Genomic DNA, 20,919 nt, shown 5'->3' on the forward strand with positions numbered 1-20,919 from the left:
CTTTGTCTCCAAGTGCTGTCATTTAAGGAATTTCTCCGGTGGAAAAAGAAAAAAAAATTCCTTTTAGCTACACCAGAGCTCTGCAGAAACAGCCGCTGTAGATGGTGGCTGATTAATTAACTGCTCAAATCCACCCCGAGCTCCTGCAAAGGGTCGAGATCTCGGTGTCGGAGCAAGCCTGTTTCAGTTGGTATTTCTTAGCCCTGTTCTGAAATGGAAGCCTTTTTATTTGCTTATTATTGCTGGGGTCATAAAGACGTGCTACCTCATCATGAAGAGGCTGCCATTCGCTGCTGCAGAAATCAAGATAAGCTACAAAACAGAGTTAATAGGCCCTCATAAATAGTCTGCCTTCGCTGACAGCTCCTGCGGCGCGTATTATGCGTACCAACAGCAAGAAGACATTATGTAGTTTTAGAATCCAATTCAAAATAGTGTAAAAACCAAAGAAGCAAAACTACAATCCAAAAAAACCACCACAACCTAAAATGCAGGCTTTGTTTTGCCTTTTTTTTTTTTTTTCTTTTTTTTAAATCCTCTCCCCCACCCCTCAGCATTTTTAATTCTAGGAGGAAGCAAAGCTCTAGAGGCTTAGAGACTCTTGTCGTTGGTTTGTCTCATTAGACAGCCTTTATCTCCTGCAAGATAAAGTCAGATTGAAGGCGCATACTTTATCAATCCTTTTGGGCTGCTCTGGGGTAAATTTTGCATTTCAGCAATTTCTTGACTTATTTTTAATTCCCCCCCCGCCCCGGTTTTTGCTGGTGTTGTAGGACTCCGTCATCGTCTTATCACGTTTGCAGGATACAAACAAGTTTGCCGCCTGGCAATCTCAATGCTTACGTACGTCGCTTTCCACTTTCCTCCTTTTTGGAGGATTACGAGCTTTTCACAAATGAAGTGCTCTCTAGAGGCCAAGAGAAAGTTGCTTTTCTAGCCGGTACTGGGTTTTGTCTCCTGTATAGATGCTTCTATGATTAGAGAGACTTGTTCCCTTTTTGTTGAAGGCTGCAGATCTTGCCAAATGTCTGTCCATCTGTCTTGCCAGAGCACTCGAGTCTTCCCGTGTAGGAAGACGGCAAAAAAAAATAAAAAAAAATTTAAAAATTCTCTTAATTCTGCTCTTCAATGGCAAAGCCAAAACCAGTGTTGTATCTGAGGGATGCTTAGTGATCGGGAATTAATTGTGATACAGAAGCAGCGTCTCTTTTGCGGTAGAGGGGTCACTTGCATGGGATTCGTATTTCACAAAGGAAAAGAGGAGCCTTTTAAGCATTGTTTGGCAGATTAGTGTCTAATTAAATATTGAACATTCATTTCTGAAAGAAATGGTGCTTTTGATGCTCAGTTTGCTACAACCTTTGAGGAGCTCGATTTATTTCTTTTCCTCCCCCAAATACTTCCGAATCCTTTATCTACAAAGGTCAAAATGGCACTTAACATGCTAGCTTCTTTTATTTCCCCAGTCTGCTGTATCTTTCGTTTTGAATAAAAATGTCAGTCTAGATTAACTTTCAGCATCCTTTTTGTCCTTCAAAGGCGGCGTATCAGCTTTTCAACATGCTCTGGCCAGTGACACGCACAGCGTAAGCTGGAATAAATTAATTATTCCAGTGTCAGCTGGAATAAAATAATAATATACCATGTGGTGGGACACTAACTACCTTCCTGAAGGTTTTTTTGTTTGTATGGATGTCTGAATCATGCGTTAATTGTCTCGATGAATTTTTTTGAACTAATATGTCATCTTAGAACATATATCCAGCATGCTTCATTTGGATCAAATTGCTCCTCCACGCATCTTCGCCTTCTGTAGCAGCCTTGCTACAAGAATTTTATATCTGCAGCACAAATACGCTTCTTGAACACCATCCCAGTTATTAAGGCAAATTAGGAATGATGGTAGAGTCTGCTGAATAAGTTCCACGTGTAGCAAGGATTGGTTAATAAGAAGCATACTGGATTACGAGCCATCTCTATAGCTTTATGTTAATAAAGGGAAAGACTCCATCGCTTCCTTGCACGGTGCAGTTATCTGGTGAGACGCGCTTAAACGCAACGATCTTAAAGGGCTTGTTGACGTTGGGCTGGTTTGAGGCGAAGGGAAGAGCGGGCCTGCTGGGTTGTAGGAGAAGCAAAGAAGTTGAGTTTTGGCACTCACAGGACAATTGCTAGAAGCTCTTCGCTGACCCTCTGTATTTTGGGGCCGTGAAGCTAAACCGTTTGGCAAGCAAGGGGAAAACAGACGAGTTAGCAATTATCACAAAGGCTCAGGAATACTTCGTACTTTTTAGACTGTAATTTTAGACCTTTGGGTAGGGCACAGTAAAGTGCCAGTCTTTATATCCACCAGATATCCATGTTTATATTGGGCTTGTTTCTTATTGCTATGCTGATTGATCCGGGATCCCCCGACAACTGTGCTCAGCGAGGAGTTTTTTCCCCCAAATTTCTGATTTTGCAGCACCTGTGGCTTTCTGATTTTCTGCATTAATCAGGGAAGGCAGTAGAGAAGAGATCCTGCTTCAAGCTAATAGAAGAAATTGCGAGCCAGGAGGAAAGGAACACACAGTAAGCTTTGCACAATTGTTCTGAACAATGGCAATTTAAAAAAAAAAAAAAAGTCATTAATCTTGATACCAAGGGGTTTATAAGTCTCTTTGGAAACTGCTTCATGCTGGCCAAGAATACATGGCTTTGTGATATGGTTTCATTAGTTTGTGCAGCACGCGACTGAGACTGGCTTTGTTTTTTATCCCAGCTCTGCTGCGGATTTAGGTCCTGGCAGCAGAGCAGAAGGTAGAGGTGATGGGGAAACACTGAATAAAACCTGAATGTTGTGCTTCCGTTGCAAAAGCAGAGCCCTATCGTGCGTTGCTTGCGTTTTGTTGGTCGTTCTCCATCCTGCTTTATTTGCTGTGCTATCTGCAGACGGTGGATTGTCTGTTCACGGCAGCGGTAGAGCTTGTGGGGCTCCCAAAATGAGCTGGAAATTGGGATGCTGCTTTGATAAAGAAATGATGATGTGGTTTATCTTAAACAGAAAAGGAAGGTGTTGAGTGGCGCAAACCAAGCGGTCCTCTGCTTAGAGTCAAAATCCTTGCTTGTCTCTGGGCTGGTCGTGCGTAAGCCCTGTTGCAAAGCGAGGTGTGCGTATGATGTTCAGAGGAACACGCTTCGCTTTTACCTTGATACCCTTTGCAGCCCAGAATAGTTGTTCTCTCTAGGTGCTGCTGCCTTAGAAATGCTCAGAGCTCTCGGAGATAAAGACAGTTGCATGCTCTGGAGAGATGAAACAGCAACTGAGAGGAAGAGAAAGAAAGTATCCCTGCCAGTTTTCAGCAAGAGAGACTCCCCAGTGGCTAACAAAATGGCTTTCAGTGATGCATTGCAGAGATCAGCTGATAAAGCACGCTTTATTGGATTACAGAAGAGTCCTTCCATTCCCGTAGACTGATTTTTCTCAAGTATACCTCTGTCAGTGCCAGCACCGAATGAGTTGTTCAAACGCATCGATACTAAACCAATCTGAATGTTCCCATTAATTCCTCAAACGCAAGCGAGCAGGACTGCAGTTTCAATGTAAAGAGTGCTTTCTTTCCTTTTTAAGCAAAGACATTTGTGTAAAGTCTTGCTAAAACTGTTTCAAGCAGGCTCCTTGTTCTCGGGGACTAAATTTTGGGCACCCACAGAGGGGTAACTTGATTTATTTTGCACTGTGTAAAGATGAAAGGAACTGCAAACAGGAAAAAATAAGTAAATAAATAAATAAAATCTTGATTTGTGCTGATTTCAGCTCCCTGATACAGAGTTGGAAAGGAGGAGAGCTATTAGCTTTCCAACGGTTGCACTGAAATCCATTGCTCGGTGACTAATCTTCAGTCTTCTGGGAAGAAGGGAAGTTTGGAAAGAATTAAATATTTCTGTAGAAAGAGACATATTTTTCTATGCAACCCACTTCCTTCATATTGAACCAAAGGTGATTTTCATCTGAATATTATTCTTTTGTTAACGCACTGTCTACAAATACTATCATTTCTTTGTCAGAGTAATGACATACCTGCCTGCATACATACTGAGCATGCAATTTTATGCTTGTTAGACTTTGAATGGTGGGAACGGTGGTGGCATGGGATTTGTAATGAAATTATTGTCTGCCAGCCTTGTTAGAAGTGTCATTAGCTGTCATCAATTGTAAAACATTTTGGGCTGGTTAAAGGGTGGAAACAGTAGAGTTGGTAACACTTAGTGTTGAACATCTTCTTGTAGCAAATGCCTAATAGTAGTAGGTGGACACTTCATTACTTGGTGTTTCGCTTCATAAAAATCCCACTTTTCCCTCGTTTAGTAATGTGAGAGAGAAGAGCTGATGCATAATGATTTCTTTTTGAGAAGGCAGCACCGTGACACCTAGTATCACAATCCGACGTTGATTCAACAGTGACTCAAAGCGAAGAGCGCTCCAACCTGAGTCATCCGCAGCATCTCCTACAGCTGGTCCTTATGTTCATCTCGGTGGGTTCCCGGGCAGGCTTGGCCTGCAGACAGCGCTGTTTGGTTTGAGGTCGTAATTCAGGTGGGATGGACATCGTGCTGACATTTTAAGAGGACGCTGGGAATTGCTGAGAAATGTTTTCTAAGTCGAGGCAGCGGATGGCACTGGGGGAAGTAGATGTTCTTCTCTTTACAGCAGCAACAGCAGTTTGTAGTGTCTGTGATCCAAAACATGACTGGCGCTTAGGGAGATGGTTTAGCGGTGGACTTGGCGGCGTTAGGTTTACGGTTGGACTCGATGATCTTAAACATCATTTCCAATCTAAATGATTCTATGATTCTTCAGGATTTTTAATGCCACTGAAGGAGCCTGCAAGTAAAGTCAACATTTTTTGTGTTCTCTGCTCAGTCCGTCATAGTGCGGTGTAGGGTGTCCATCTTCTACAGATCGTTCCATGCAGTTCACTTAACGTCGCAGCTGAATAACTTCCAAATAAGTCACATAAGGACTGTGGTCTGGTTAGTGTGAATTAATGGTCCGTAATGATCGCAAGAATGGGAAAACCTGCCGAAGTGGTTTCAGAAAGCAGTATTACGTGGAGAGAAATCGCTGTAGTGTGTGTGGTGGGTTTTGGTGGGTTTTGTTTAGTTTGCATTTCGACGGCATGACATTATCTGCAATATGAATGTTTATACGAGTAGTAAGCAAGTAAAGCCCAACTGCTGGTATTTCTGCTTTATCCTGGAGCAGTTTCCTACCGGGGACCGTGCGCGCATTGTTGTACAACCGTAGCTGCATACCTGAGATTTCATTTTACAGCCTTGTAACAGAGACCCAGCGCACAGGCACAGCACTGCCACTTCCAATTGCGATGCCAAAGCTCTTTCCTATGCAGGAGATTTTAATAATTCATAAAGTTAGTAGATAACTGTGCGAAATTCTGGATTCTTCTCCGCAAAGAAAACTCTGCAGTTTTCTGTGTACTTCCGAGTTTAAAGCTGGAAGGCAAATGTTTGGGAAGGATTTTCACAGCCAGCGTAGCAGCCGTACAATTGAGAGGTTGCCTTTGCAGGTGGATCCCCAGCAAGTAGCAACTGGGATTCTGCTCCTTGAGGTATTGGGAAAGGGCTGCGTTGTCCCTTTCTGCTGCCCGTTGCCAACAGCAAACTCCTCGCTCCAAGGTTTACAAACACGTCAAACATGCGAGAGCTCATGAATCATGACTGGAAGGGAATAATTGATAGAGGACTTAGAGCGATGAAATTGGTCCTATTGAATAGCTCGCAGAAGGCCTAAGCGCTATCAAAATCCCACAATTAATAAGTCCGTCCTTTGAGCGTGGTTCAGTGAAGAGTAAACGCATTTTTCCATTTGTTTTGCAGAGAAAGTGGGTGAGTTCTTGTGGTTGGAAGAATCATCTCATATTCAAAGACTGAGTAATAAATTTCTAACGGGCTGGGGTTTTTTTCGTCCCCTTCCTCACATCTGACATTCTCTTGACCTCCTGCCACTGCTTGTTTCCACTCTTTCATTAACACCGCTTTAAGAGAATCTGTGAGCCTTTTTAGCAGCATAACAGAGCTGTCTCAACATATTTCCTCGTACAGAATATTTCAGAAGAGCGTGTAGCTTTTTAGTGGCAATACTGTAATTATGAGTGTGTAGCAACCCCAAAAGCAAAATGCTGCTCCAGCAGTCATGACGGATAAGGCGAGATCACCCAAGAGGTGCCACAAAACTTAAGTGCTGGGCCAATTTCTTCTTGCAACCAAGACTGGCATCAGATAAGCTTTCGCAGCGAGCTGTAGAGTACTTGGTTTTAAATCTTTGTACAAACTTCTCCCTAGGTTTGTTTGGCGTAGGCTGGTGCACGGGGTTGTTCTTCCCCCGGTGCAGGACTTTGCACTTCATCCCCTTGTTGAACCTAATGAGAACTGTCAGCCCATTTCTACAGCCTGTCAAAATAAACAGCTAGTTGCAGTGAATTAATCGACAGAAATGCCAGAACTGGCTTGTGTTCTGTAATCACCATTTGGAATAGAGCAGATAATCTCATAAAGGGAAAAATCGTAAATAAGGTTGTTAATTCTTTTTGGAAAGACTGCAATAGCTAATATGGTAAGTGCCCAGTGAATTGTCCTTGCTGATACTTGTGTGAGCGCTTTCCCTGAGAAATGCACTAATTTGGAGGTCTGTGGGCATCCCCCTGTGTCAGATCATGAGCGCAGCACAATTTGCATTCTGTATGGTCCATAAACCTACACGTGGAAGGTAATGGAAGTGATCTCAGGGCCATTTCGTTCAGGTTCGGCTGAGGTGGTCATCAGGCCGTTATAATCCCTTGCAATTGTTGCACACCCCTCCTGAAAGCTGCCTTGTGATGGAAAAAAGTGGCTATCGCCTCCACGTGACACTGGCATAAGTAGGAAATGCAAATGCAGCGTTGAGTTTTGTTGCAAAGTTCTTTGTCTGCGGGCTGCCACAAAGTTGCGCTGGTTGTATTTCATCCAGCTGCTGCGCAAGCGTCGCTTCAGTGGAAGTCAGAAAACCCCGTCGCTCGTCATTTTATGCAAAGCAGCAGTAATCTGGCTCTGAAGCCCGCAGGGAGATGCGCCGTCTCTCGCAGGTACGCTTATCGGGATGCCGCAGCTCCCGGCACTGCGGCGCTTCGGCAGCATGCCATTCGTAATTGGCCCCTTTTTTGCTATTTTTAGCACCGGTGCCTTAGATCGCTGGCTTCTACGCAGAGTCTCGTGGAGCTTCGGGCAGCCCCTTCTCCCTCTGTGTTAACAGCAAGTGCATTAACAAAGCTTCATTTCGGGGGTTTGCATAGGCATGCAAGTCTGCATACCTTTTTTTTCTTTTTCTTTTTTCTCTCCAGCAGAAGAACTGTTAATGGCTGGCCGTAGCAAGTTGTCCTATAGCGAGGGAGCGAGCAGCAGGGAACGTGATACCTGCTTTGGATGAATGTTGTTCTATACGGTGCATATCTCTCCGTATCCATTTTGCAAAGCCTTTATGAAATCCCCAGCCGAAGCCAGGGCATCCAGTTCACAGACTTCCACCCTTCGTGATTTAAATCAATGTAGACCCGAGGGCAGACAGGCACAGTGGCAAAGTGCTGCTGTTTCCTAATTTTTGTGATCCCAGAAGCTTCCCCTTGGAATATGCATCCCTGAGGCTGATATTTATTTGCATGAGCTTTTCTACTTGGAGACTGGGAGGCAGTGAGACATGAAACCCGTGGAATTGAAGGACTGAAAATAGGCTACGGGATGCTAAGAAGCTGGCAGAGGCGGGTCAGCTCAACAGCTGAAAGTGACTGGTGGTACAGCGCGGGCTGCGACAGCATCCGCTGAGCGTGGTCCGCAGGGAGGAATCCTGAATTCCGTTAACAACGTTACCCGCCATCTCCCAGGGCATCTTCTGCAGCTAAATACCTTCTCAAATCGGCTTCTCATTTTCCACGTATGGCAGGATGCTGGAATTGGGTTTAGAAGGAGGAAAGGTCGTGATGGGACCTCTCATGTTTTATACCGGGCCAAACAATGAAAGGCTTAGGCGAGATGTGAAGTCGCAGGCTACAGGTTGCCAGATTGTTTAGAAAACTGTTTTAGAAGGCATCACAGTTTGCTGTGACGATCGCAAACTAAATTAACCTTAGAAATTAGGACCGTGCTTGAGCGACCAGATTAGGCAAGACTGCAGGGCGTGCAGGGATGGTTCACTGTGTACCCAAATACTTGATGTTAAACAACTGAGGGAAAATTAACTGTACTGCAAATATTAACTGTCCATATCAGAATGAAGTCATACACGATGGAGACTTAAGACCCTTGACTCATCTTCCCATCCTCTTTACCCGGAGAGGGATATTTTAGGGCATTTTATGTTACGGAGGTTAAAGTACGTCTAGAAACTATCCACAAAAGGTCTACCCAGGCCCTTCTAATAAGACTATTCTGGTTTAAGCAGCACAAGTTCCCCTATTCGGTGTCATAAAGATCCACTTGTGTTTTTTATAGTCTTGTAAAATACGTTGCCAAATTGCTTCAAGACTATCCTAAAATAAAAACTCCAACAACCTCTTTGAGGAGTTGAGAGTCTTAAAGCCAGCGCTGCAATTTTCTTCGGTGGTTGCTGCATGGTGTTTTACACAGAAGAGTCCTTTGCTTCCATCATGCCTCTCTTCCTAAATTTCCAGACGCTTAAAGAGCAGTATTTTTGCTTTGATAAAAGGCCTCAACTTTTCCATCTCCTGGTAGAAAGTTCTGCCGAGGAGCTGTTTTCTTATATGGAGCTTCAGTCTTTCAGGGATTTTGCTGGCGTTAACCCACCAGATCCCGATGGGGCCAAGGACCTGTTCCATCAGGGATCTAATTTGCCTTTCCTGAGTAAGAAGGTGCGATCTAAACTATACAGCACTTCTCTACTACGATCGCTGTGGTTTTCCCTCAAAGGAACATTTTTGAACAGTGCTGTCCTGGTCTTAACTGTGCTTGTCTGTGCATCTTAAGAAATCAAAGAATCAACATCCAAAAAAAAAAAAAGCGTCTTCATCTTAAATTCACTGCCCCATCAAAACGATGTGGTTTATACGTTTCCAAGCGTTTCGTTGTCAAATAGGGGATGTTAAGAGTCAAATAACCTCAAACAGCCCTTGCACAAGTGGGAATTATAGGAAAATTCTCTGTGATTCTCGCAGATTTTCAGAGGTGCCCAGGGAGGCTCTGCTCTTGCTAGCAGAGCATCACCTGCAGCGTGAGGTTCAGATCAGCTGACGGCGGAACTGTTTGTGCACCAAATTCCCCAGTACAAGCAGCAGACGGTGAAGGCAGCGAGATAAAACCGATATGATTTTACACGTAATGGAACGCTTCACTGGGTATAATGTGCTAGGACTTGGTGGTGGGACGTGTTGCAATTCATAATAGATCTTTCAATAAAGACTGAATGCTCGTAATTGTTAATATTGGCCGCATTCGAGTAGCCTCTGTGAAAGATATACATCATGACTAAGAATAGCTTGTTTATCAGTACTCTGAAGTAGCATTACCTCCAGGCTCCCCGCACCAGAAGCTGCTCTGTCCTTAAAGAAAACATCAATATATAATTCACTCTCTGCTTTTCATCAAGTACATCTTCAGGAGACCTTGGACCATTCATCAAAACCCACAGGAGCTATTTCTGTTTCATAATTTACATTGGTGTCCTGGCTACCTCAACCATAGATTAAATGGCTCCAGTTCAGGATTTTCTGTGGGGGGAAAGAGGATCTGCACGGCTTGTCATGAGCTCTTTGGCCCTCAGAGAAAGGAAAGAGGGAAGGAGTGCAGATATTCACGTGATAAATCCATAAAGCGTTTAACCTTTGGGTGGTAATTCCTTCTATACCTTCTTCGGTATATGGTATGCACTAAAGTTTAGGAAATGGGACCGAAACCAGTATATATATATATATTTTTTAGGGGAGGTTGGGGGAACAAAACCACCACCACCAACAACAAAAACCCCCAAACAAACAAACAAATTATTTTCAGGTTTGCTGATACACTTTGATGACTGAATTAGGTGAGGCAAAAATGAGGATGGAAATGAAAATTATTGCCGTGCTTTTATTTCTGGTTTTCTTATTCGGCACCTCTATAGCACGCATTGGAAATGTGATTTTTGTACGTTATAAATACAATTCCCCAGTGCCACCCACTTGAGGAGTGGCAGGCAATAACCATGCACAGGTGGATATTATTTGTGCCACGCTCCGGTGATAAAGGAAAGGGCAAATGAGTTTACTCGCATAGTTGACATGTCTGAAAAATAATGCTAGGAAAAAGAATAAATAGTCTATATTTTGTTATTTTTAATATTAAATGGTTTGGTTTTCCTATTACGCGATGAACTAGATCAAAAAAAACCTACCACAAATCCCAGTATTAATATTAATTATGGTGGTTTGGGTTCAGAGAAATGCTGGCTCCCAGATTTGCAGCTAATCTGCTCTGTGCCCAAGTGTACCTAGAGATGTACTCCCAGTGGCCTTGGAAGAGAATAAAAAAATAGAAGGAAAATGAGCAAGATGTTCCTTAAACGCTCACTGGAAGTGCTTCTTGCTCATTTACAGGTGGGGCAAGCGACACTAAATTAAGCACATTATTGTTGGTAAATTAAATTTTTCCAATGTGGTGGTTAATTCTGGATCAGAAAAGGCTATTAATAAAGGCTGCCTCAAGAAAAAGCTTTTTTTTCTCTTCTTCTTCTATGGATGCAGATGGCGAGCACCTGTCTTGTGCAGCGAACAGGTTGTCACGGCAGTACGACAGCGAAAAAAATCTGCGTTTGGAATATGTAGGAGCACATATGTAGATTCATCTCGGCCGGACTCGGCAGCGGATAGCCTCTGCAGGAACATCTTGTGTACCAGATTTCATTTTGGTTGTTTGAAAAGCAATGCTTGGGTGGCTGATACATCTCAGGCTGTGTTTCTGTGTGATGAGGGTGGAAGAAATAGGGTACGAAATAGCTGTTTCTAGTACCTAATATCTGTTTGCCACCCTCTATATATCAATATTTCCGTGCTGTAGGGAGACAAGGTCTCTTTCAGAAAGACCCAAGCACGATCAGAAGCTGATGCTGCTGCAGCTTTTGTATTCGGCGTACTGTGGGAGGCCAGCGCTGGAAAAATAAATGGTGTAGATAAGAGACTAACAGATTTAGCAAGCCTTTAACGCGTGCGCAAAAGTAACAGAGACACATGTCTTTGAACAGGCAAAGACGGTGGTGATGACAGTATTAGACGTGGCGTAGGTCTGGGTGTAGAATGGCTGGAGATCGTGTTCTTCTATGCAAGTCAGGAACCCAAGTCAGTGGAGAATGAACCAAACCCCAACGCGTAGCTACATCCCCTAAACACCACTGAAAGGTCTGGATGAATGCCAAATAGATGCAGCGTAAACAAGTATAGAAGGGAAACCATGTACTTGAATATATTTTGCTAATAATGCCAGTAAAATGAATAGCTGGGTGCAAGAGGAGGTTACGCTGAAATAAACGTGCGTTGTATTGGAGAAGGGTGCGGTTCCCTAGCAAAGAACCATTTTTTGGAGGATTGAATTTCTTCCTTAAAGCTGGTAAAATAGTATCTTTACGCATCGTTATTCACACCGAAGCGTGTACGTGTTTCCAGGCTGTAAGAAATCTCTATACTATCGTACTAATTTAAAGCTCTTGAAAATCTGTTATATTTATAGCAAAGGCAACCTGAACTCTTTCCAATGGAACAAAGTTAATAGGCTGTGACTTGTTGGAATTAAATATCCCTTCCTTTAAATATTATTTAGACTACGAACGACAGCCCATGGTAACTGACTCATGTTTCGCTGTAGGAAAACGGCGAAAAACCCTGTCTCTCTGCACGAATCTTGAACGTGATGACCCCCCTGTTGTAGGTCCCATCCAACTGGAACTATTCTATTCCAAAAGTCTTTATTATTTTGGAATTAAATGACTGCCTCAACCAATTTTTTTTGCACAAACTTTAAGCCGCAACCATGCAGATGGGAAATGAGTCAATAAGCAAGAGTTCAGAGAAGTTTTTTTCCCCGTGTCCTAGATCTGTGGCTAGTCTTATAAGCATGAAATTTATTTCTTTTACTGCCTTCTGTTGAGGTGGTGTGGATTAAACTATCTTTAAAAATACTACTGCGTTATCACGCAGTCAGGTATGTTCCTGATGCAGTTTTTAGGTGATAGTGCCAAACCTGATTTTAACAAGAATCCAGAGCAATAGTGGTAATTCACTTATGTGCAGCTTTTCTTTACGAGGCACAATTTCCTTGCGACTGTTACATAGTTTGTAAGAGTAATTGCACCGCGTTCATTGTTGGCTCTAAAATCATTAATTTTAGTGCCATGGTTTCACAATAGTAACATTTAATTATTTTTTAACAGAATAATGGTTTAAGTGAGGTGGTTTTGTACTGGTTTCTTACAGCCCAGATGGCAGTTAATCCATTAAAATTGCATTAATATTTGCTAATGACAAAGCGAGGGAATTACAATATTGCACAGCAGCCTGTTTTGGGGTAATTGTGCATCCGTTAATCATTTGTACCTAGCAGGAGTGAAAAGATGGAGCCATTAGAGGCAAGAAGCGCAGGATGGAGTGACAGTAGGAATGGGTTTCTTAAAAAAGCAAATATTTGAAAGATAAAGCGTGTCAGGCACTATATTAAGTATCATAAAAGCTGTTGAGGAAAAATGATCAGGAAGCAAGACGTTACTAAGAGGATGCTTATGAGAAAAAGTTGTAAAGCGAACTAGCTTTGTGCGAACTCTGTTTTAGGATTTGTTTTCCTATAACTCAGTTGTTCTTAACGGAAAACTTATCATTTTCTACATAAAACTGACACTCTCAAACATACAAAGTGATGTTCAGAATTGGAATTTGAAACCAGCACTAAAAACCAGACAGGCAGAGGCTACGGTTTGTAGAGCTACAGCCGAGATGTGAAAAATGTGGAGTTATTCACAGTTCATAGGATAACGTGGGTGGGAAGAAGCCTCAGAGGCTCTGTAGTCCCATCTGCTGCTGAAAGCAGGGTCAGCTCTGGGATCAGGGCTTTGTCCAGTCACCTCATCCCAGAATGGAGGTTGCCTTTCTGGACAACCTGCTTCACGGTGAAAAGGGTTTTTCCTTGTATCCAGCTTGAACCTCAACGGTATCAATTTCTGTCCCTTATCTTTTGATCTCCCATCACGATCCGCTGTGAAGAGCCTGGCTCCGTCTCCCTGATAAACTTCTTGGAGGTACGAGAAGGTTCCTACTACAGGGTGTCCCTGAAGCCTTCTCTTCTCCAGGCTGATTAAGCCCTGTCCTCTCAGCCTCTCCTACTCTATGTGCTCTAACCACTCAGAGGTTTTGGAGAGGGATTGGTTGATGGGTTTGTCTCTTTTTTTTTAAATTATTTTTTATAAAATATTTTGCAGAAACTTGATCAGAATTGCACACACCTAAAGATTAACCTCTAATAAGTGAATGAGTAGCATTGGTTAAAAGGTAAGCACATGGTTCAGCCTGAGTTTCATGCTCTCCGAATTGAAGTAATAACGCCGCATAAGCGATGGGTTGATTTTAAGAACTTTTTTCCTCTCTGTGGAGCTTTAAATGTCATGTAACCAGACTAATTTCCAGACTCTGCAACTGTGATATGGTAATTCTGTATCTTAAAGATCTGTTGCCCTGTAAAGGAGCTGTAACTCAGGGAAATCGTTAAAGTAAAACAAAACAAAATGAAACAAAAAAAACCCCAAACCCACAAATAAACATGCTGTAAGAATCTGCTGACTTTAACGGCAAATTGTGCCCATGTAATCAAAGGCTTTGGTAGTCTCTTTTACAGATAGCTGACTCGGCAGATTATACTGTTGTCCCCAACTTTGCCCATGTCTTGTGTTGCATTGCTTGTTCTCAAAGGCAGCAGTTGATTATTTTTACACATTTTTATTATGTTTACCCACTGTATGAAGGAATAGTCACACGGAACTAACTTTAATCAGCTGTGATCTCTAGTGTGCTAGAGCTTACATGCGAAGTAAAACTACGTGTGCTCATTTGCAAAAAGGCCACGACCCTCTTTTGGAGTAGGATTCGCCAGCTGGAGGTTGGAATTGGGTTGTACCAGGACACTCGCACAAAACACATAGTTTGAGTCCTTTGCGTTGCAGATTGGGAGTTTTAGCCTTCATGGTTGCTTGAATCACCGTGCTTAATGCTTAGCAATTTTCCAGCCAGCTGGAGGTAAAGTAGAAATGAAAATCTACCCCCGGTGTAGCAGGCGAGCACTTCAGATACAATGGGAAATAACTTGGCATACGCAAGATTTCACAGAGATAATTTCGTTGACCAAACCCATGTGCAATTATGAAATTTATTTTTCTAAAGCTGCTACCTGTGCTGCACAGAAAAAAAATATATACCTGCTTCTCTGATTGAACACAGCCTTCCTTTTCAGAAATGCCTTTGAAGGTATTTCTCCTTATTTGCTGTGGAAGTTTTAGACCCCTGCCACCTCCTGGGGCAAAAAAAACCCTTGTCCTTAAAACACGTATTTCTGCAAAGAGCTCGCTGCTCGGTACAGGTAAGACTGAGGAGGGGCGTAGATGAGTTTGAGGGGTAAGACAAAAAGTTGTTGGACATCTATAACGGCAAAAAAGTGAGGGGAGCATAATCACAAAGTAATGAAGTGATATGCAGGTTGAAATGAGGTTCCAGCCCCAGCCAACAGTTGGATGTGCGTAGAAAAAGCTAGGTGAATGGTACTTTAAACCTAAAAAATCTTGTATATTTATTTTCTTTTTCCCCCTCACACTCCTCTCACCAAGTATCAGCTTCACATCTTGCTTTGTTCCACCTGCTGAAGTCCAAGTGCCAACACTGTTGGTTGTGAAGAGCTGCTAGGAGGTAGATAACCCCATTAGCGCATCCCAGAGCAGCAGCAGTGATGGACTGTTGCCTCACAGTCAATCTTAAGTGTCTCTGTCAGGAGGAGACTGGAGCCAAACTAGCACAGAACAAGAAGCTCTTAGCTCTAAAAACATCCAAGTTAATATTAGCAAGTAATTTTATTATCGTCTCGGAAGGTGTTTCCAGTTTGCACAGGTGGACTTGTAATGAAAACTTCAATGTAAACCGATTTCTAATGCCCAAATAAAATATATTTACATGGATTTCTTTTTTTTTTTTTTTTTTCTTTTCCCTTTAGGTCTGTTATTTTTCTTACGATGGAAAGGCTGGTTGTCTATCTACTGGTTATTAGCACAGCCGTGAAGGCCATGATGTGTCCCAAAAGATGCATGTGTCAAAACCTGTCTCCATCCTTCACAATTCTCTGTACGAAGACGGGGCTTCTCTTTGTGCCCCCCAGTATTGACAGGAGAACAGCAGAACTAAGGTTAATGGATAACTTTATCACCACGCTTAGGAGAAAAGATTTTGCAAACATGACTAATCTAATTCATTTGACGCTATCGAGGAATACAATAAGTCAAATCATGCCTTACGCATTTTTTGATCTTAAAGGCCTTCACGCCTTACACTTGGATAGTAATAGACTGACTTACATCAACGAAGATCATTTCAAAGGTTTAATTAACCTTCGGCATTTAATACTCAGTAACAATCAATTAAACTATATCTCTCCTGGGTCACTGGACGACTTTATTGAGACAATTGAAGACCTGGATCTGTCCTACAACAATCTCGTTAACGTTCCTTGGGAAACAATTGCCAAACTTTCGAATGTCAATACGGTCAGTTTGGATCACAATCTCATTGAGTTTGTGCCAGAAGGCATCTTCTCAAACCTTCACAAACTTGCCCGTCTAGACATGACCTCCAACAAATTGAAAAAGATCCCTCCTGATCCTTTGTTTTCCAGAATACCCGTGTACGCCAAGTCTAAAGGATCTCCACTGTCGTCCCTGGTGCTTAGCTTCGGAGGGAATCCTTTGCACTGCAACTGCGAACTCGTGTGGCTGAGACGTCTCACCAGAGAAGATGATCTAGAAACCTGCGCCTCTCCGCCAGAACTGATGGGCAAATACTTTTGGTCTATTAAAGAGGAGGAATTTGTCTGTGAACCCCCGATGATAACACACCGAACCCCAAAACTAACAGCGACAGAAGGCCAAAGCATCTCTTTGAAGTGTAAAGCTGTCGGCGATCCAGATCCCTACGTTCGCTGGATCTCACCCGATGGGAAGCTGGTCTCTAACACGTCTAGGACGATTTCTTACGAGAATGGTACTCTGGATATTTTGGTTACTTCTTTGACTGACAAGGGCACATTTACCTGCATAGCATCAAATGCTGCGGGAGAGTCGACGGCTCCGGTCGAACTCCTCGTTACCCCGTACCCTAACCTCGCTAACAGCACCAACTGCGATAAAGAGGCGGAGCCTGGCCCCTCAGACATTCTCATATCTGCCAAGTCAAGCTTTCCGAACGAAACGAAGGCTCAGCAAGAGAAGGTGGTGGTGGTTGCTGAGCTGACGTCGTCCTCTGCTCTTATCCAGTGGCCTTCTCAGCATCACCTCCCTGGGATTCGAATGTACCAGATTCAGTATAACAGTTCTGCTGACGACATACTAGTGTACAGGTAACCCTGCTCGCATACCCATGCTCATACCTAAGTACGTAGTGGAAGAAAGAAAAAAGGATAGCATAGTTTGACATATTCCATGTAAGGAGAGCTATCTTGCAAGCAGTAACTGTAAATGAGGGGATGAGGAGCCAATGGCTGCCTTAGACTTTGCTCGTTAAACTCCCATTGTTGAGGAGTTACACTCTTAAAACTAATAATACATCTGTTTCTGTGCTGCCTCTTGAGGATCTCTAAACTCTTTACAGACATAATTAAGTTTCATAGTCCAGTTTAATGGACTAAGTGAAGCTGATGAGCAATATCTTAGTTGTTAACATTTAAGGAAATTGAGATGGAGATTTTAGTTACCTTTTATGCTGATTAAGTGTCATTATTTTACTTAAAAATATGGGGAAGAGAAAAAAAAAAAATCAAGATGCCCCAAGTTGCAAGATGCCCAAAGCAACATTCTGCCTATATGGATATGGCCTGACCGTGTTACGCCAAACCTTCAGCCCGCATCAGTCACTGCCTGCTTCTTTTTCTCCACTTTTGTGGTGTCATGGGGATAAAATTCACTGGTATGAACTGGACACCGCACAGAAGGTTTTAGGTTATATATTTTATGTGGCTTTCACATTTGAAGGCACTGATTTGTCCGCTGGAGATTATTTGGTAAAATTTACTGGGGAATAACTATTTGATATTAAGTCTCAGTGGACAGCATGCAGATGAAGTTTATAGCCGCTCCCCCACGCAGGGATGGTTGAGTTTCTGATTATCTGCCTTTCTGTTTATAGGCTTTATGCTTTTCCGTTTATAGGCATGCATTTGTGATTAACCGGGGGTGGAAGGGACAGGGAGGGGCAGAATGACTTTAAAGTGGGAGCTTTTTGATTCAGATTTAATATTTCATAGTTGTGTGCTTCGTAAAGGATGATAACTTCTCTAACCTGAGTGATAATCATTTTTTTTTCTAATGTAATGCCACTAAAGTTGGGAGCGGAGTAAGCGAAAGGAGAATGACATCTAATAGCTTCAGAATTATACCCGAAAAGTTTGGGTTCAAATATACTGCTTTAGTAAGCAGCCCCCTAAGGAAAGGAATGTAGGATAGTTGTTCCGCTGGGATTCCTATTTCAAATACCCACCATTACAAGCAAATTCTTGTTGAAAAACAGAACTGTGTATGAAAATGGCGTGAAGTCCTTGAAACAGACGGTTCGCTTTGCAGTCACTTGGGATTTTCAGAAGTCTCGTGTTAAAATGCCCGTCCCCAGAGTCTCTTTGAGGAAGGATGCCATCCGTCCTCCCGTTGTCACGGCTGTGAGCTAGAAAGGAAGCAGGAGGACTCGGTGAGGGTAAGCAAGGGTCTCTGTGGAAGGATGCCTTGTCGGGATTTGACAGGGATGGTGAGGAGCCGTCTGGAAGATGAAGCCTCATTTAATTGTCAGCTGTGAGAACGTTTGTGACATTGCTGTTTGAAAGAACTGCAAAGTTGCGGAACGAAGGGAAATGTGAAGCAGAGATGTCTCCGTGGCTGTGACTGGGGTTTCTAAAGGGATTTTATTCAATTCTCCCACTAGAAAGCACAGCGAAGCAAGGAAAGTGAGAAGCAGGTAGAGCATTGCAGGCACGGCCAGCAGTATAAGAGAGTTGTTTAATGGGATTTTTCATCCTTTGCCATAACAGCTGGTCAGCCGAGTTGGCAGCCTTCTTGCAATTGCAGCAATTCCTTCTCGATGAGTTTTAAACTTTCCAAAGTCTCTAAAAATAAATGAGTGACTCACGTGGGAGCTCCTTAATAAATCTGTAGGGTTGAAGACTGCTGCTGCTGATGGCCTTGTTCGTAAAGAAGAAACGGGGAAGAATACCGTTTCCATGCCTCTTTCTTGGCCCAGATTCCTGTTAACCGAGAGGCGCAGGTTGGTAACAAAACCATAAAATACTTGATGCTGCAAATCACAGAGCAGCGATTTCAAATAATACAATGTAATAGACTGTAGTATAATGGGCCTCTCCAAGATGAAAATTCGTGTGTTCTCGTTCAGTTCCCACAGTGAGTAATCATCAAATATAGATCCTTAAAGGAAGTTTTGTGCTAAAGTGAGAGGAATGGTAATTGGGCAGCAATTCCGCATTCGCAGTTATCTGAACAACTGCTACTTCAAGTTATGCTATAAATGTCAGAGTGTTTTAAGTTGAGTGCATTAATGTGCGCTGGAGAAAGAGGAGTCCCCGGATTTGTTTGCTGGCCCTTTGCATGGTCAAGACCCCTCTCAGACTCCGTGTTTCTGGTGAGGTATATAAACATCTGTTTCACGGCGTCGGTCTGTTGATATATGAAGATATAAATAGATGTGTACCCAGCAGCGGCAGTGCTTCAGTCCTGCCAAAGGAATTTTACAGCAGGTGAAAAGCTTCCTTCTACCTAGAGCACGCGGCATAATTTATTTCTGGCAGGTGATACCTTGCTGCCTGGAAAAAGTATTAAGCGGTGCAGGATGCATCAGAAACCTGTCGCTTCCGTCAAGTTGAGTGGTACCACGGGAAGAGCAGTTGCTATGGCAACTTGGCTTTATCTTGAGAATTTAAGTTGCTCCTGTGACTCCTTTATTTCTCTTCACCTTTCCACTTCCTTCTCCCTCTGGATAGGTAATTGTGGGTAAGTGTGCGCTCATCTGTGCCCGTGCTAGGAGCCTATGAAAGCAAAGGGAGGGAGATGATATTCTTCCTCATTTTCCCTTTGGACTGCAATCAAATTATCCGTTCATGTATGTGAGAATAACATACGCGCCTTGCACATGGTTACACCGCCTGTGTACACTTGCACGTAAGCGCACCATAATTGCTCCTTGTTGTCCCCGGTTTGGGAGTTTCACAACACATAGCCAGACAGCGTTTTTCCCAGGGCTGAATACGGAAAGGAAAACAGGAATTGTGCTTCTGGCTCCGCCAGTTACTGCGTTGTCTCAGGTGAGTCACTTAACTCCCCTTTTTCTGTGAAATGGAAACTATCGCACTGACCTATCTCCTGGAACAGGCTTTAGCAAAATTGAAGGCAGACATTGGTTATGGAGAAAGAAAATTGCATCAGAGCGAAGCATCTGGCAAGATGAGTAGCAACAATCCAGAGTCAGTAAGTTAAGGTGCAGGTAGCAATTTGCAGAAAGCATCAATATTGAAAGTAAAAGAGCCTTGTTTGTTTTCAGAAGAAAGGTCGGAAACTGCTGTTGTACAGCCACGTGTAGAGTGAAATCAAGACTCGTAACAGCCACTTTGCGCAGCTTTTCTTGCTCTGCAATATAAATGGATCTGTATTCTTTAAACAGCTTACAGTCTTGATGCTGATTACAGTTCCTCTGCAATTTGGACTTCACAGTGCTATAATTTTAGTTTAACTGTCGTTGCTCAAGTGTCCTGCCCAGGTTTCTAGTGCAAGTCTTGGGGAAGAGCTATCAGCAGAACTGACCTTCTGATACTCAAACAGTAGCGACGAATATTATACAAGCTTTAGAAAGCAATAATTAATCTGGCAGAGAAGCCACGCTATTTTATTTTTATTCCTGCTTTGTTATGATGCGCACACGTTTGTGTGTACATATAGATGAAACTGCACCTTTTTTTGTACGCTGATCTGGGTCGTATGTATCTTTATAAAAATGACTCCTCGTGTTGGGTTATGGGATAAAAGGCTCATCTCCACAGGACCCTGGGCCACCTTTCTCTTGTAGCCTCCCTCGGTGTGCAAGAGAGAAGCGGGGCAGCAAGTGATGCTCAAAAGCCCCTGAAGGGAACTGCAGGGGCTCCTATTTTGTCTGCCAGTGCTTCCTCAAATGGCCAGCAAATTAAAAAACCATGCTTCTGTATTTCTGAGCAAGGATAAACTTCAATTTGTACCAGAGCTGATAGAAGCAGCAGATTACTAATGCTTCATAACAATCTGACTGATGTCCTAGTCAATTAGAAGCTGGATCTCATAACATCAAAGGCAACAGTCTCCTAAGCATTGAATTTAAACTTTCATAGCTAGTGATCATCTAACTTTAATTAGCTGCAACTACATGCTATAAATTAGAAGATGAGTATTTAATAGTGATGCTTCTCTATAGATAATTGAGAGACTATATATTGCATAAAACTGCTGATAATATGTCCTTGTTTTCTCTATTGAGAGAAAAACTTAGAAATTGAGAGGCAGACCGCTTTTAATATGGAGTACAAAGTACCGTTGTTTAAAGGACAGAGCTGTCACTCTTAGGGAAAAGGTGATATATTGCCAGA

General features: G+C 42.8%; 1 protein-coding gene across 3 annotated transcripts in view; it reads left to right on the forward strand.

Annotated features, from left to right (window-relative positions):
* The window catches only part of LRFN3 (leucine rich repeat and fibronectin type III domain containing 3), a 55,866-nt gene that overhangs the window by 26,138 nt on the left and 8,809 nt on the right, over window positions 1-20,919 (forward strand). For all 3 annotated transcript variants that reach the window (XM_087729775.1, XM_087729777.1, XM_087729776.1), the window contains one exon: window positions 15,256-16,650. In XM_087729775.1, coding sequence (XP_087585901.1) covers window positions 15,256-16,650 — 1,395 coding nt within the window. The remainder of the gene's footprint in view (window positions 1-15,255; window positions 16,651-20,919) is intronic.

This window comes from Nipponia nippon, unplaced genomic scaffold (genome assembly GCF_047370975.1).
Source record: "Nipponia nippon isolate SJK-2023a ecotype South Korea unplaced genomic scaffold, ASM4737097v1 scaffold_46, whole genome shotgun sequence".
NCBI lineage: Eukaryota > Metazoa > Chordata > Aves > Pelecaniformes > Threskiornithidae > Nipponia > Nipponia nippon.